Below are 16,711 nucleotides of genomic sequence, written 5' to 3' on the forward strand. Positions count from 1 at the left end.
CATTCTCTCATCAATCGCACACTAGAGAGAGATCTCAAATCAGGCTTTGAACACATCTTGCAGATAATACAAAAATATTGTTTTAAGGATAAAAACCTTAAGGACAAATGTTTTGACACAAACTGTCTGAGCAAGTTATTGAAGTGAGGTAGCTGTGGAATAAGCGGAATAATTGACTCCGGTTCAATGAATTATTAGAAAATAATCGTGGCCACATTACTACCTTGGGTGTTATTTTCATCATTTGTTTTATGGACATTTCAACAGTCATAAATTATTCTAAATGTAAAGTCATATTAAAAGGAATGAAGCACAGAAATTTGCAAATCATTCGACAAATCAAATATTTTGGAACAATATACTCAACAATATACTATACTGTCAGACGAAACAAACATACTGGGGCATTACATTTTATCAAATGAAACAGGATGAAAATGAAACACTGTGATATTTATTAGAGTAGACTTTTATTCCATTTGCTAAGAAAGTCATGTCTGACTGAGCTACCATGTACTAGATAGCTGACATTAACCTTTTAATCGTTTTGAATTAATGTAAATATACTAATCAGGCATAACATTATGACTAATATGGTGTTGGTCCCCCATTAGCTGCCAAAACAGCCCTGACCCCTTCATGCACTGTGTATTTTGACACCTTTATTAGGTAGCCAGTGATCAGGCATAACATTATGATTGCTGAAGTTAATTCAGCAAATGCTCAAATTGCTGAAGTTAATGCTGGTTCTGATAGAAAGGTGTCAGAATACACAGTGCATTACAGTTTGTTGCTTATTGGGCAGTATAGCCGCAGACCAGTCAGGGTGCCCACGCTGACCCCTGTGCACCACCGAAAGCACCAACAATGGGCACCAGACCTGGACCACCGAGCAATGGAAGACGGTGGCCTGGTCTGATAAATCACATTTTCTTTTACATCACATGGATGGCCGGGTGCATGTGCATTGCTTAACAGGGGAACACATGGCAGCAGGATGCACTATGGGAAGAAGGCAAGCCGGCAGAGGCAGTGTCATGCTTTGGGCAATGTTCTGCTGGGAAACCTTGGGTTCTGCCATCCATGTGGATGTTACTTTGACACGTACCACCCACCTAAGCATTGTTGCAGACCATGTACACCCTTTCATGGAAAAGTATTCCCTGATGGTTGTGGCCTCTTTCAGCAGGATAATGCATCATGCCACAAAGCAAAAATGGCTCAGGAATGGTTTGATGAGCACAACAACGAGTTTGTGGTGTTGACTTGGACTCTAAATTCCCCAGAAATCAATCCAGTCAAGCATCTGTGTCTTAAAGGATCTGCTGCTAACATCTTGGTGCCAGATACCACAGCACACCTTGAAGGATCAAGTGCAGGCCATGTGTCAGGGCTGTTTCGGTAGAAAAAGGGGGACCAATACAGTATTAGGCAGGTGGTCATAATGTTATGCATGATCAGTGTATGGCTATACGTCTCTGGCTAAAATAGGAATAGAGGGCCTCAGGGAGATTTTGGTATACATCCCATGAATACATTTACTTAAGGGGGAATAACCTTAGGAAACTGGTTATTGAAGGAATGGGATAGAAATGAATCACAACGCTTTAAAAGCTTATTACATCTTACAGTAGAAGTCTTAATGCTGTAACTGCCAACAAAAGCTTTGCAACAAGGTACTGATGTTGGTCATTTGTGGTATCCAAATACTATTTTTGTTTTCTTTCTTTTTAGATTTGTAAAGTTAAAAGACAGTATGCATGTAAATTTGTAGTGGACAGGATGCATGCACTTAGAGACATATTACACAACAACAAATAATGTCCTTCCTTTCCTTAGGCAAAGACCAAAAGGCTTTTTAAAAAAATTGGAAATAGGAAATATCATGCAGGGGTCTTCATTAAAAGTACTGGTCTAGGTAATAGTACTATGATATAGATGGTACAACAATATATTTTATGGTAACGATATATAATTTATGGGCAATTCTTGTACATTAACTGAGAAATTGTTCCAGATTGCACATTATCTTTTTCTCATGGTCTTTACAAAGGTGTGAAATACTGCCACAAATATCTGATATCATAAAGTTTACATAATACATGGCTGCATTTTCCATTGCTAAGGCATTTTACCTAATACTCATCAGTATGTTACTTATAACAATTATAACGTTAAGCACAAATTAACAACAAAGACGCCATTTTTTTTTGTCTCAACAAGTTTATGTATAATTATCAAAACAGGGATAAAATCTGCCTTAAAAAGGCATAAAATCGCCCATTACAAAAAATATTCAGAACTATCAAAAGTGACCATTTTTGGCAAGCCAAAATAAATATTTTTATGCTGGTGCATTAAAGGACTCTTAATGAAGAGATTTTCTTTTTATAACAGACAGTCAACTAATTTCTGAACAAACAGTTCACAGAGTTAAGGAATGTCATTTTCCAGAAAGAACAGACTGAAGAATACACAATAACATGGTACACACAGTCATCTACTATACAGATGAGAGCACCGTGCTTATAACCAACACAATAACTCAATAGCTAAACTCTGATATATAAAAGGCACCACATTGACTGAAACTGGCTGACAGTCTTTGGGTTACAGAAGGAATGTCCTCAGGAAGAAGAGATGATGAATGGGATTGCTCTGCCTCTATAGCCTGTGCCCGTCACAGACACACCTCAAAACCTCAAAGTAGGCATGGGCATGGTTACGTCACGGAAGAATCGGTGAACGAGGGCGTTCTTGGCGGAGATTCTCTTGTTGGGGTCATATCTCAGCATTTGCTGTTTGGAAGAAAAAAAAAAGGAAAGGGGAAAGTTTAGAATAAATCATTTGTCAGCCATCAAGAATGTACCCTGAAAGAGTCTTATTATTCTGTAAAGGATAGATAATGGAATATATGAGAATATACAGAATTACAATTTGCTCATAAACTTAAATAATGACATCCATCAAAGCAATGAATAGTTGTAGCTAATGAATTCTATTCGTATCTAATGAATTGTACCTTAAGTGTTTGAGCTCGGATCAAAACGAGATCTCCATAAATGCTGTGTCATGATGTTCATTTTACCAACTAACATTTGGTATTATTATTCTTCACAGTGATACATCATGGTGTTAATGTCTTACTGCGAGCAGGTCTCTGCCATCATCATCCAGAGGTGGCACAACTTTGGACAGATCCTGCAGTGCCCACTTTGGGAAAGAAGCCTTGTAGTCAGGCATAGAGGTCACTCCGGGCCACACAGTCTCATCGGGAGTGCCGAGGGTTCGGAAAATCCGGAACAGCTGATCGATTTCCGAATCTCCGGGAAAGAGCGCCCTCCGAGTAATCTGACAATATGGACACAACACAGACACACCACCACCTCGTTAGACAGGCTAGTCCTGGAGGACAAGCTCTCTGATGACTACCCAAATTCAATAGCAATATAAATAGGTAAAAAGTCATCATTTTTAATATGTCTAGCACAGTTCACAGGTAGCAGAATTTTATAGTGTCTTTAGGAATTGGTTAAAACTATAGTTATTCAGTGTGTCTGTCTTGCTTGAAGTTAAATGTTCTGCAAATATTCTTATGGTTAAATGTAAAAAAACTTTATTTCCAACTACAAAACTGTTATATATTACTATTTATATTCAACTATAAAATCACCATTCAGTGTGCTATAGCATGCTTCATGTTTTGCAAGTATGCAAGAATTCAGCAGCCTGTATAATGCAAAGATCGTGCACTGGACTGTTTTCAGATCTTTGTACTGTTGTGCAAATCTCAGACCTTTTACTATCCCCCTAAACCTATTGCTATGGGCAGGTTAAAAATGACTAACGTGTGCTATTTAGTCCAGTTTATATGGCCTAGTCCATAAAGGTTTACCATTTCAGCAAAGATGCAGCCCAAACTCCAGATGTCAACAGCTGTGGAATAATATTTACATCCCAGGAGAATTTCTGGTGCTCTGTACCACAAAGTCACAACCTACAATACAAGGACAAAAATAATCTTATTAACAAAACACAAATAGTGCATTGGATAAAAATAAATGGAACTGAAAGTGTTGATTATTTGCATAAAATGTTTGTGTACACTTAATAAAAAAAATGAAAAAGTCAAACACACCTCATGTGTGTATGTGCGCACGGGCACACCGAAAGCCCTGGCCAAGCCAAAGTCGGCCAGTTTAATTTCTCCTTGTGCATTAATGAGCAGATTCTGAGGTTTCAGGTCTCTGTGTAAAACCCGGTGAGAGTGACAAAAAGACAAACCCTGGAGCAGCTGGAACAGGTAGCTCTGAAAATACATTAAAAAAACATGATTCATTCGCACATATAATACTAAGCACAGAGCTATACTGAAAGAAAGAAAAAAAAACTAACAATTAATTATAATACATTACATGCATTGTTGCAATAAGAACCAAAATGCAACAGAGACTATATTTTACAAACATAAGGTTTTATTTTATTTAGATTTGTTTTAGCCTTGAGGTGTGCACTGAGACTGGGATCTCGTAAGACCCAAATTAAAATCAGCAAAAATAAATGTATTTATTTTCACGCAGGCAGAAGTACAAAGTCAGATATGAAGTTGACAGGACAGAGAAAAGACCGCAATTATTAACAAATGAATGCGCTTGATGTGGTGCTTTGCTTGCATTACTGGTTTACTGCATATGTCTTCTGTAAATTCTTTATTCAGGTCAAGGTCACAGTGCTATAACTTCCTGTTTGTTTTTATTTTGAACGTAGAACCATCTAAAAAAAAAATGACATCCAAAAATATTCTTAGAAAAATAACAACTGCAGGAGTGTGGGAGAGATTAAAAGGGTTAGAATATTTTAGGTGGGATAAAAAGGGATAAAATAGGGAAAAAATTTTTTTCCTCCTTTCTCCGTTTCTCTTCTTTTGTAAAGTTGCTTTGGGAATGTCCATTGTAAAAGGCGCTAGAGAAATAAATGGAATTGAATCTAAAAGAACAGCCACAACACATATACACCTCAATATTACCCAAATTTTAACATGTACACTACTCAGTGTAACAAAACAAAAAAGTACGAGACAGATCAGTGCTACTGGACTCAAAACTCGGACGACTGTTTGCACACAAAATAGAACAAGTGTGCGTGTGTGTGTGTGTGTTATAGCACCATTTTAGGAGAAAGAGAAGCTCCTTATGAAGGTACAGCCTGAGAGACATTTTTCAGATGTGACAAATCTTAGAAATGAAAATCAGGCCTGGGAACACTACCAGGACTAATCTACAACAGTGGTGTTTGAGAGAGGTGCAAAGATTTTTTTTTTAAGGTTAAACGATTATACCTTACCTTATACCTGCTACCTTACCACATCATATTACACCTATGCCTTAGTGACAGTTATGAGAGTTGCTCTAGTAACAGCCCCAAGCAATACTAAAAACATGAAATTGATTTATTTCATGCAAATCACTGCAAGATTGTGTGTGCTGTTCCAGTAGGCAGTCATCATTCCTAGCCTATACAAAAAAAACAATCTTACAGTCTTAAGTAACATAGCAAAGTTACATGAGCAGACACAAAAAAATAAGTAAATAATAAAAACAACTGAATTTTTTGGTCACACTGAGTGAGCAGAGCAGTACCAGTGAATGGGATCATTAAAAGCAAGCACAATATACTGTTAATTGCACACAAAGCCATTGACGATCATCATCATGCACTGCTTTAAAATCACTAAAGAACACTATTTAGTGCATTAAGTTCTGGTATATAAGTCTCACTCACCTTGACCAGAGGAAGTGAAATGCCAGTGACTGAGGACGAGTCCATGTATTTCTTGAGGTCTTGGTGAAGAAATTCAAACACGAGATAAAGCTTATTCTCTGTGTGGATGACATCGAGCAGCCTGAAACAAAGTCAGAAACAATACCTCATCAATAGGGTTTAACTGATATATTGTCTTAATAACAAAATACTACAGTCCTACAGACAATCTAGTGACCGTTTCAGCACCAGCTCCTGCCAGAGCTACGTCAAGCGAACTGGACAGAGAACCTCATGGAGACTCAGCAACCACTGGAGAGATTATATCTCATAGTTGGCTTGAGAATGTGTGGGATCCCCCAAGAGAAGCTAAAAGTTTGTGGCTGGGGATAGAGAAGTTTGTGCTGACCTTCTCATATAAGGAAAATGAAAAATGATTTTGGCTGCATTGCTATTTTTGCAAGGGGAAAAAGTCGATCTAAACATACTATTCCTGAGAAGCCAGTAATCCTGAGCCTATCTGCACTCATGACCTGCCTGTTTCATTCTAATGCCCTATTTCTAGTTCTTGTAAAGTGCTTGCTGCTGCTGGGGATGACCCTACATGGACAGCTTGGGGATACATGAGATTACTGCGAATGGTACCACTTGGAAAGCATGAAGATGGATTTGGACTGGAACTGATTAATCAGCTTTGCTACAATGGCTTACTGCAATCGCCATGAATCGGCCTATTTCAATGAAACAGACCACGTTAACTAGAATTCATTTTCTGGTTCTGCAATTGCACGTTTTGACCATATAGTACACAGTTATAGGAGGGAAATAATTTATAATCATACTATATGGTGTAATTCAGAGGAAGATGGGTTCCCTTTTGAATCTGGTTCCTCTCAAGGTTTTTTCATCTCAGGGAGTTTTTCGTTTATACATTTCTCTAAAACTACTTCGTGAAAATGTCCATTGTTAAAAGCACCATACACCGACCACTATGACCACCTGTCTAATATTGTGACGCTACCCCTTTTGCTGCCAAAACAGCCCTGACCCGTCATGCACTGTGTATTGTGACACCTTTATCAGAAACAGCATTAACTTCTTCAGCAGTTTGAGCAACAGTAGCTCAAATGTTGGATCAGATCACACGGGCCAGCCTTCTCTCCCCACGTGCATCAATGAGCCTTGGCCGCCCATGACCCTGTCTCCGGTTCACCACTGTTCCTTCCTTGGACCACTTTTGATAGATACTGACCACTGCAGACCGGGAACATTGGCTTTCGTAACTCAGTCAAATCCTTACGCGTGTCCATTTTTCCTGCTTCTAACACATCAACTGTTCACTTGCTGTCTAATATATCCCACCCACTAACAGGTGCCATGATGAGGGGATAATCAGTGTTACTCACTTCACCTCTCAGTGTTCATGCTGGATGAGTCTACAAATAAAACTGAATAAAAAACTTTGCCTAAATATTGCTTTAACATGATTCAATTATCCTAAGGTAGGAAAAATGCTGATTTGTAACTTAAACAGTAGGAAGCTTTATTTTTTTTTTAAAATGCACGGCACAATCAGTTGCATAACTGTGTCATGTTGTGTAACATCATCATACTTGACAATATTGGGGTGGTTGAGTTCCTTCAACAGGGAGATTTCTCGGATGGCTGTACTCGGAACTCCTTCAGTCTCCCTGAAAAAATAAAAATAAAAATAAAAATAAAATGTAAACAACATGTACTCATAATGACTCTCGTGTCTCAATAGGTTCATATTAAAACATCCTTTTGACACTGTACTGTTTCACTTTATAGCACACAGGTGAAGAAGAGCAAAGATTTGGATCCCAGATGAAAAGTCTGGTTCCTCTCTAGTTTTTTTTTTTTGTTTGTTTTGCTTTGTTTTTCCAGTTAATGAACTAAGGGAATTTTAGTTAGGAGAAATGCCCGCATCCACTTTGGATCATGTTTCTGTCCACATATAGAAGCTTTTATCTGGACAATCTAAATGGTGATTGGAGACAAACCCAACATGAAGTGCAGAGCTACTAAACCAAATCCTAATGTAATGACACTGGAAGAGGAGGAGACAGAGGCGAATAGACTTGCTTTGCACTACAAGAATGATTACAATAATGATCACACTATACAGAAAGGTGATGAACATTTTTCCACCTACGTGTCCAGTCTGATTTTCTTCAAAGCCACGGTTTCGCCGGTGATTTTGTTTTTCGCTTTATAAACCACTCCATATGTCCCCTCTCCGATTTTCTCCACTTTCTGAAAGGACTCCATGTCAGACATACGGATAAAACCCCTTCTTACCCACTGAAAACTTCGCTCCTAAACGCACACAATGGCTGTATGTTGACTCTGAGAGTGAAATGTAAGCATGAGGAAGCGAGTGATCTGTTAAAACATAGCTGTAGTATATTAAACCTATAAAAAATATATATATATAACACTACAGCTACAGATAATGTTTTACATCCAATACCCGCCAATTCCCGCGTTTAGTTACGCTCAATCCAAAATATCTCTGTGTAACGCGCCTAGTGCACTTCGTAGGCAGTAATAGGCTATTATGTAACGCTCTACGAAGTGCACTTAAAGAGGAAGTAGTAAGTTGGTTGAGACCGGGCCTAAAACCCACCCTTCAAACAAAGCCATTTCTTTGCTCCGCCCATTTCTTTTTCTTCTATTGGAGCTTTCGAGGGAACTAAAGATTCATGTCGCCGCCGAGCGGATGATTTCCATTTTCTCACGTTTGTTACTAGTATTCTTCATCTTTTTATTTAGTAACACGAACTTAAACATGATTGTTTCATTTTTTATGAAAGTCTAGGTCCAAAATGTTGCCACAAACTGTATAATATTCTATACATATATTTAAGTTGTCTTTATTTGTCACACAAAAATAAGAGAGCACTGCTCAATCTCCAGATTTGAAAATCTCTGGAATGCCATCCAGAGGAAGATGGATGGTCACAAACCATCAAGAAAAGCTGAGCTGTTTGCTTTTTTGCAAAAAAAGAAGAAGAGTGGTATAAAGTTCTCCAACAGCAATGTGAGAAACTGGTGGAGAGCATGGAGCCAAAACGCACGCAAATCAGGGTTATTCCACCAAAAACTGAAAATTCGGGATAAAACATTTGGGGCTGGATTAAAATCATTCGGGGCTCGAGTCCCAAATGACTAGCCCCTGGTGATGCCCATCATATGACTTGACCTTCAAGTGGTTCAATAGCAATAGCAAACAGTAAGGGGAGAGCAGGCAGCCCATGTCATTTCATATTTATGGCAAAAAAATAAAAACAGCAAGCCCAATCAAATCCATTTTAAAAGAAATGAGACAAGCCTATTAAGAGCAAATGGTGGCATATAAAATAAGAGCTGTGTCTGTGCTTATGGTATCTGTCTGTGCATCTCAGTCTGTCCATAAGCTGAGGTGTTACAAACAGCAGAATTGATAACTGGAAGAGTTAAAGAGTGAACAGATATTTAGAGACTGATATGATTTTTTTTTTTCCAGAGGATGAAATATGATTTATGAGGTCATTCAGGTCCATGTATCTTGTTTTAATGCTGTTTAACTCTTTATATCTAGGCACTAATTATACCAACAAATCCATCCTGTGCCATTTCTGTGCATGTGATATTTTGGCAAAAAATAAAGTGGTCAATCTGGTATATCTCATGCCATAATCCAGAATGTTAGATTAAAGCACAGTGATCTCTATAATTTGTGATTTAATTGCCTCTGTTTTCCACAGTTTTTACATTTCTACACAAACAAAAAGTCTTTCTCATATTTAGTTTTACCCTGCGGAAATTACAGCACTTTTTCTACACTGCAAAATGTAAAATAATAGTTACCCACAAAAACAGAATCAAAATGTGGACGCGATAAGAAACTGCACAAGATCTAAAGCATGCTTTCATATCTGTAAAACATGGGCCTGATGATATAACTGCTGACTGCAGAAGCAAAATGAATTCTGAGGAGTATAGAAACATCAACTTAAAAGTCATGAAAAAACTAAAAACTTCAAAACTAAAAACTGGGAAATTCTTGTGACAAAAAGTCAGTCAATTGATCTGAAACCTCAAGAAAAAAAGGGGGGGACTAGCAATAAATGCATGATACGGAGAAAATTGTGGACATGGCTGTAAATCAGTACTGGGACTGTGATGATATTCTCCATTTCAACCGGTTTTACGGTCTCTTTTTCCTCATAGTATTATACACTGCTGAAGGATAGAAAAGCTCTTCCAGTTTGGGGAGCCAAATGTGAACTCATAGACTACAACACCAGTAACCAACTAGTTATTATCAGTGTCACATCAAAAACTGGACTCAGGTAAGTGTTTTCTCTTTTTATTGATGATTTTTCCTAAAACTTAAAATGAACATGTAGACTAAATCTATGACATAGTCTAAAGCAAGTAGTCTTCAGTATTTCCTGGCAATTAATAAACTGATCAAAAAGATTATAATAATGTTAGTGAAATACACCATGTGATTTCTATTCAGTAAATCAAACTAAGCAGTTCATGTGAGGTAAAAAAATGTTTGCCAGTAAGCTGAGCTTGTGACTGTGTGTGTTTCCGAATCCAGCTTGCAGATCCCACAGTGCTGTGCAGAGTTCTGCCTCTCTGTGCAGTACCGGCACGGCATGGTGGTGTGCACTCAGATCCACAGGCAGAGCATCTTGTCCTCCGTGTGGCTGATGAAGTGGACGTGAACATTGGCCATGAAGTAGGATACGTAGGATACACCCCTAAACATGCTTTTAGTCACCTTCTTTTGTATTCACCTCACTTCCCCTGCACATGTTCAGCAGCATCCCCTTCTAAATAATAAAACTCATTGAAACAGAAACAGAGTTAAATTTTAGGCTTTTTAATTTCATCATATGTACTTTTGTAAAGAAAATACTAAAAGTACTAAAGTACTAAAAACACACACAAATTAAATGACTTTGGAAAGGCCAGCTGCACACGAACTGCATCTTGTTAAAACCTTTTTAAAGGTTTGCTGTTAAATAAAAATGAAAAATAATACAAATTTACACTGCATACCCATGTCTACAAAATTCCAAGAGTTACTATCTACAATACAGACTTCATGACATTGCAATAAATTTACCACATAATCCTCAAGTGGCTTGATGATGGTTTCCACCTGGTTACAGGAAATGAGCTCTGTAACCTTCTCATATTCAGCCTTAAGAGAACCAGTTGAAGTGAACACAATTAATCACTGCAACTAACAAAGGTTTTGTGATGCCACAACGGATAAACCCTCACCTGTATGGCAGTGAAATGGTCCTGGATGGTGGTCTGATAAGGGAATCCCTGCAAATGACAATTAGCTGAAACTCAAGATCTGCTTCTCAAAAGTGTTCATCTAATAATCATTAATATCAATTCTCTTCATCAGAGTAACAAAGATTGTGATTACCAGGTCGTCAAAGTAGCGCATCTTGGTGGTTTTAAACTAGCAAAAATGATTCTCAGGACCCCTTATCATCCCGAGGAAGTATCGCTTAATGTCCACTGCCTAGAAATAGACATCATTTACATTTCTGGCATTTGGCAGATGATCTTATCCAGAGCGACATGCTTGCTTTAAGTCTCTATCATTGAATACATTAACACTGGTTCAATAGGTTACAGACTTACGATACCATTAGCCTAAAATTGGATTTTTTTTTTTTATAAACATATAACAATACATAAACAGGGATAAGATAAGAGCTAGTTTAAGTGCTTCAGGAAAGGGTAGGTCTTAAGACGTCATTTGAAGACAGTCAGAGACCCTGCTGTACGGACATCTAGGGGAAGTTCATTCCACCACCTCGGTGCCAGAACAGAGAAGAGTCTAGATGAATACCTACCTTTTACCCTGAGAGATGGTGGGACCAGTCAGGCAGTGCTAGTGGATCGGAGGGAGCGAGGTGCAGTGCGAGGAGTAATAAGATCTTTGAGGTAAGATGGTGCTGGTCCATTCTTGGCTTTGTAGGCAAGCATCAGTGCTTTGAATCTGATGTGTGCAGCTACCGGAAGCCAGTGGAGGGAACGCAGCAGTGGAGTGGTGTGGGAGAACTTAGGCAGGTTGAAAACAAGCCGTGCAGCTGCATTTTGGATCATTTGCAGTGGACGAATTGCATTCAGAGGAAGACGTGCCAATAAAGAGTTGTAGGAGTCCAGTCTCGAAATAACCAGAGACTGAACAAGCACTTGAGTAGCCTGTGTGGATAGGAATGGTCGAATCCTTCTAATCTTGTACAGAAGAAATCAACATAAGCGTGTCACTTTAGCAACATGGGAGGAAAAGGACAGTTGATTGTCCATGGTTATCCCAAGGTTGCGAGCAGTGGATAAAGGGGAGATTATTGAGTTGTTCAGAGATAATGCAAGATCCTGGGCTGGGGATGAATCACCTGGGATGACCAGCAGTTTCAGCTGATGAGCTGTCATCCAAGCTGAAATGTCCGCAAGACACGCTGAGATCCGCCCAGAAGCTGTGGTATCTGAGAGAGGGAAGGAGAAGATAAGTTGGGTGTCATCAGCATAGCAGTTTTTAAAGTCATCCATGTTCTTAATTTTCTGTCCTATTGGATAAAGAACTAGTATCTTCTTTTATAAGCAGACTGCATAATGCAGACTCTTAAATTTATCCCTGTATAACTGTCTTTTAGACACATTTCTTCAGTATACATCTGACCAATAACCACAAAGAAATAAAAAGTGGCATTCTTTACTTTTGCTTCATACTTGACTTACTATTGTTGCAGTTCCAGGCTTGATATAACAACAGAAAAGTGTTTTTGTAATTGACAACTCAAATACCTTCAGAGGACGTTGTATTATATAAAGCTGCTGCTCGTTTCTTCTGCCATTTGCTTCCCACATGTCTGCACCAATTTCCTGTAACCTTCTTCTCCATTTTCTCACATGCTAAAGTAATTAGATAAGTAGTTATATATAATGTAGTTATACAAATAAGTAACTATGTATAACGTGGTTGATATTCTCCAGCCAGCAATTACTGCTCATTGAAATTTAAGGCTGTAACTAACGATTATTTTCATAATCGAATAATCGGGCGATCACTATTATTATTATTTTCCAGATTAATCGATAAAAACACCACATTTTTAAATACCTTTTTATTTTCATTTCAAATTAAATTTACACATTAAGTGTTACAAATATGAACGTAAAACTAAACCTTTAAACACTACCACAATGTATGTAGGCAGAACTACTAGACTACCAAGTTATGATCCATTCAGTCTTCCACAAATTTTGCACTGCATTATTTTGAATTGGTAACAAATACTGATTAAGAACAAATATTGTTATTTTGATCAAACTGTATTAATTGGACAGTACTTAACGGTCTTGCACTACAACACTGTTTATCATCTACATTGTGAATGAGGAGTAACGCAGCGCTCTTTACACAATAAACACCGGACACTGTAAGCATGCAGATAAAGCACTCACACAGAATAAAGCATTCACCCAGAATAAAGCATTCACACAGAATAAAGCATTCACCCAGAATAAAGCACTCACCCAGAATAAAGCATTCACACAGAATAAAGCACTCACACAGAATAAAGCATTCACACAGAATAAAGCACTCACACAGAATAAAGCACTCACACAGAATAAAGCATTCACACAGAATAAAGCACTCACACAGAATAAAGCATTCACACAGAATAAAGCATTCACACAGAAGGCATGTTTGTGTTTACAAATACAAGACTCTGTATTTAGGAAAGGTTTTATAAAGCGCAGTACAGAACGCCAAAGGCTCAGGCTGTGCCATGAAGTTGCCATGACAACCGCTTGCCCCACCTCCGGAGCTTTCTGATTGGTCCAATGTTCTGTGAGTGACATTGATGAGCTGCGCTGCTGGGAAAAGCTGAAATCATTTGAACATGAGACGCGCGAGGGGCAGCAAGAGATGCGCGCGCAGCGGTCAAACACATCAGTATATCGCATTCAGTGAAAATAATGGAAAAGAAATTAGGAATAAAACACGTTCTGTGTGAATGACCCACACATTAAGCACACAAATATGGCACATGACAAATCTGCATTAAACTTATCGTCCTGAATTTTCGCCTTCATCTGTGATTCCCGCATGCTTCCGGTTTATCCCGGATAAATTCCGCATGCTTGCTCGTTCATCGTCTGTCGTGTTTCCGTGACACTGAAGCTCCGCTTTGTAAAGTTACAACATTTGTCGCGGAATTTAATATGAAATGCTCCCATGCCTTAGAGGACTTGGGTCACACACTTTTATCCGACGTGCTTGTTACTCCCCGCCATTCTTCCCATGCCCGCCTGGAACAACGCTAGGATTGAATGCGTGGTGACGTGCGCCGGCCGAATAATCGATAACGTCATTCGTTCACAACGATTTTCATTATTGATTATTATCGATTTAATCGATTCGTTGTTTCAGGCCTATTGAAATTAAAGCAGAATCCAGAGTGGATGGAATAATCAACCCATTTGCTCATATTTCTTAAATCACATCCATAACCATAACTACTATCTATCTATCTATCTATCTATCTATCTATCTATCTATCTATCTATCTATCTATCTATCTATCTATCTATCTATCTATCTATCTATCTATCTATCGATCTATCTATCTATCTATCTGCAAGTAGCCATCTGATTCCTTAGAACGATAAACTGTGTTCTGTTTGGTGCTTCTGTTGAGCTCACACTTTATATATTCATTAAAAACATGCAAAGTCAGAAGACCAGTGTATATTTTAAGATAAAGATAAAGCTTTAATTCAGTAGCCTATATGATGACGCTGTAAACAACATTTTAACATAAAATCTGTTAAGGGTTTATTAAGAACTTATTCTAAGCAAAACATGTTTATTTGGATATAAACAAAATGATTTAGTAAAATCTTTTCTAGCATTATGTCAAGATGCTGAAGATATTTTTTTCTTCCCTAAATGAAAAGACCAATCTGTATTAATCTGGCAATTTAATTTAAGAGCCACATAAGCCAGCACACAACTAAGGATGCACTGGAGGGTGTGTTGTGCTGTTACCACCTCCTACGACATAGACGTGGGGATAGATTTTAGGAGGCAAAAACTGGAAAAAAAGAAGCAAAAACAATCAAATGTATACAACAGGAACAACAGGCCAGTGGGTGGGAATTTTTTCCATGTACCGCCTCCTAGGTAACTCTCCTCAATCACAGAACAACTTCAAACCGGAGATGGGCAAAAGCTAACATGCAAAGTGATGCATCAAGAATTAATAGGCCTTAACAGGAAATGTGTTATCTGCCCTGTTCTGCATATATGAGCTTACAGACACCCATGAATGGCTGTTGTTGCTGTGATTGGAAAGGAAGAGATAGTAAAGCTCTCTCATCCACTCAGAGAGCATTGGCAAAAATTTTTGCAAATTATCATTTTCTCTTTCCCATAAAAATCAAAACTACAGAATGGTAAATGAAGAGAACATTCCAAGGCACATTTTTTCTCATTTTTCATAAATTTATTTGAACTTTAGATCCTTTTTTTTTTATTTTTATCGTGACCTCACTGTGGTGGTGGTCTTATTTTTTCTACTTCTTTGCTTCCATCATTCAATTTCTTTATATGATAGCATGTAAAAGAGAGAAAACACAAAAATATCACCAGGACTATTATTAGAAATGAAAAGTTCAGGCAGCAGAACACATATTCTTTAAAAGTACAGCTGAATCTAAAGTGTTTTTTTGCTTACCCGTCTCATTTTGAGGTATGTCCCATGTCCTCATTTGATCTAGGACATAAACTCTCTGAGCTCTGCAGGCTTTTCAATTTTTCGGTCAGGGTGATATTCTCTTTCTGCAGCTGAGTATTAAACACAAACATTTGAAACAAACGGTGGAATATAAATGAACTATTCAGACTATATCAGAAACACACTTTCATATACAAACACAAATATGAATAGAAGGTATATTATATTTGTTCTATTATTAGTGATTTGTTCCACTAGGATCCTGACCTAAATACTGACTTACTGAGCTTCAAAATAAAGCCATATTTCTACTATACATATATATATATATATATATATATATATATATATATATATATATATATATATATATATATATTTCTCAAACAAACTGTCCAAATATCACAAAAATATATCTATTCTAATAAATATATCTATTTTCTAAAAATATAGCTGTCTCTTCACATAAACAAAACATCATGTAACTTGCTCAGGTCTCTAAAAAGTATTTCTGCATTCAGTGATTTTTTTAAAATCTGGAATTTAATATGATTAAAAAAAATATTAAGTGGCTAATCATGAGTTCCCTGACTTGGAATAGATATTGTTGTTCAGAAGACAGTGAGCTATTTTACTTAGTCATATTAGATAGAAAGCTTGCTGTGACCTCTGGTGGTTTTTAAAAAAGAGAAAGTGTCTGTTTTGAAGTATATATCTGTGTGAGGTGTTTTGTATCTGTTTCAGCTGTTAGTCTTTCGTACTGTTTAATTCTGTCTCTCTGAAGTATGATCATCAAAAGTCTTTTCCAATATAAGGTCAACAAAATGAGTAACATCTAGCATGTAGCACTAAAAGAAGATAAGCTTACCACATAATTTAGTTTAACAGGCTTTCTTCGCTTACCTTCAAGTTCTCTTCATGCGTGCATTGGGCATCATGGAGTTTTCTCTCCAACTTCTCCACTGAATCTTGAAGTGATTTTACTTGCTCCTTCAGGTTTGCATTCTCAAGCTCCAGAGTACTCTGAGTACATGTAATCGATAGGGGCCAAACATATTCAGACACAACAAATGACCAACATTAGTCCTTTGTTTCAAAGCTATTTTTAGCAATTACAGCTTTGAGGCAGTACGAAATGAAAAGCTTTCTGAAGGACTGTG

At 37.6% G+C, this 16,711-nt stretch overlaps 1 protein-coding gene across 1 annotated transcript; it reads right to left on the reverse strand.

The window, feature by feature from the left end:
- Positions 1-2,211: 2,211 nt before the first annotated feature.
- On the reverse strand, positions 2,212-8,289 carry cdk2 (cyclin dependent kinase 2). The gene is made up of 7 exons (XM_058372836.1): positions 7,937-8,289; positions 7,374-7,451; positions 5,782-5,902; positions 4,139-4,309; positions 3,896-3,997; positions 3,148-3,351; positions 2,212-2,798 (listed from the first exon to the last, which is right to left on the reverse strand). The coding sequence occupies exons 1-7, from the start codon at positions 8,059-8,061 to the stop codon at positions 2,694-2,696; spliced, it is 906 nt and encodes a 301-aa protein (XP_058228819.1). The 5' UTR covers positions 8,062-8,289; the 3' UTR covers positions 2,212-2,693.
- Between the last annotated feature and the right edge of the window lie 8,422 nt (positions 8,290-16,711).

This window comes from Hemibagrus wyckioides, linkage group LG21 (assembly GCF_019097595.1).
Source record: "Hemibagrus wyckioides isolate EC202008001 linkage group LG21, SWU_Hwy_1.0, whole genome shotgun sequence".
In the NCBI taxonomy this organism is placed as follows: domain Eukaryota; kingdom Metazoa; phylum Chordata; class Actinopteri; order Siluriformes; family Bagridae; genus Hemibagrus; species Hemibagrus wyckioides.

Bases quoted from the DNA above. Each gene is read 5' to 3' on its own strand.
- cdk2 (XM_058372836.1), bottom strand. From the start codon at position 8,061: ATGTCTGACATGGAGTCCTTTCAGAAAGTGGAGAAAATCGGAGAGGGG. The intron at 7,452-7,936 runs GTAGGTGGAAAA...TTATTTTTTCAG, and splicing joins AAGAAAATCAGACTGGACAC to GGAGACTGAAGGAGTTCCGA. The intron at 4,310-5,781 runs GTGAGTGAGACT...ATGTATTTTCAG, and splicing joins TTTCACTTCCTCTGGTCAAG to AGCTACCTGTTCCAGCTGCT.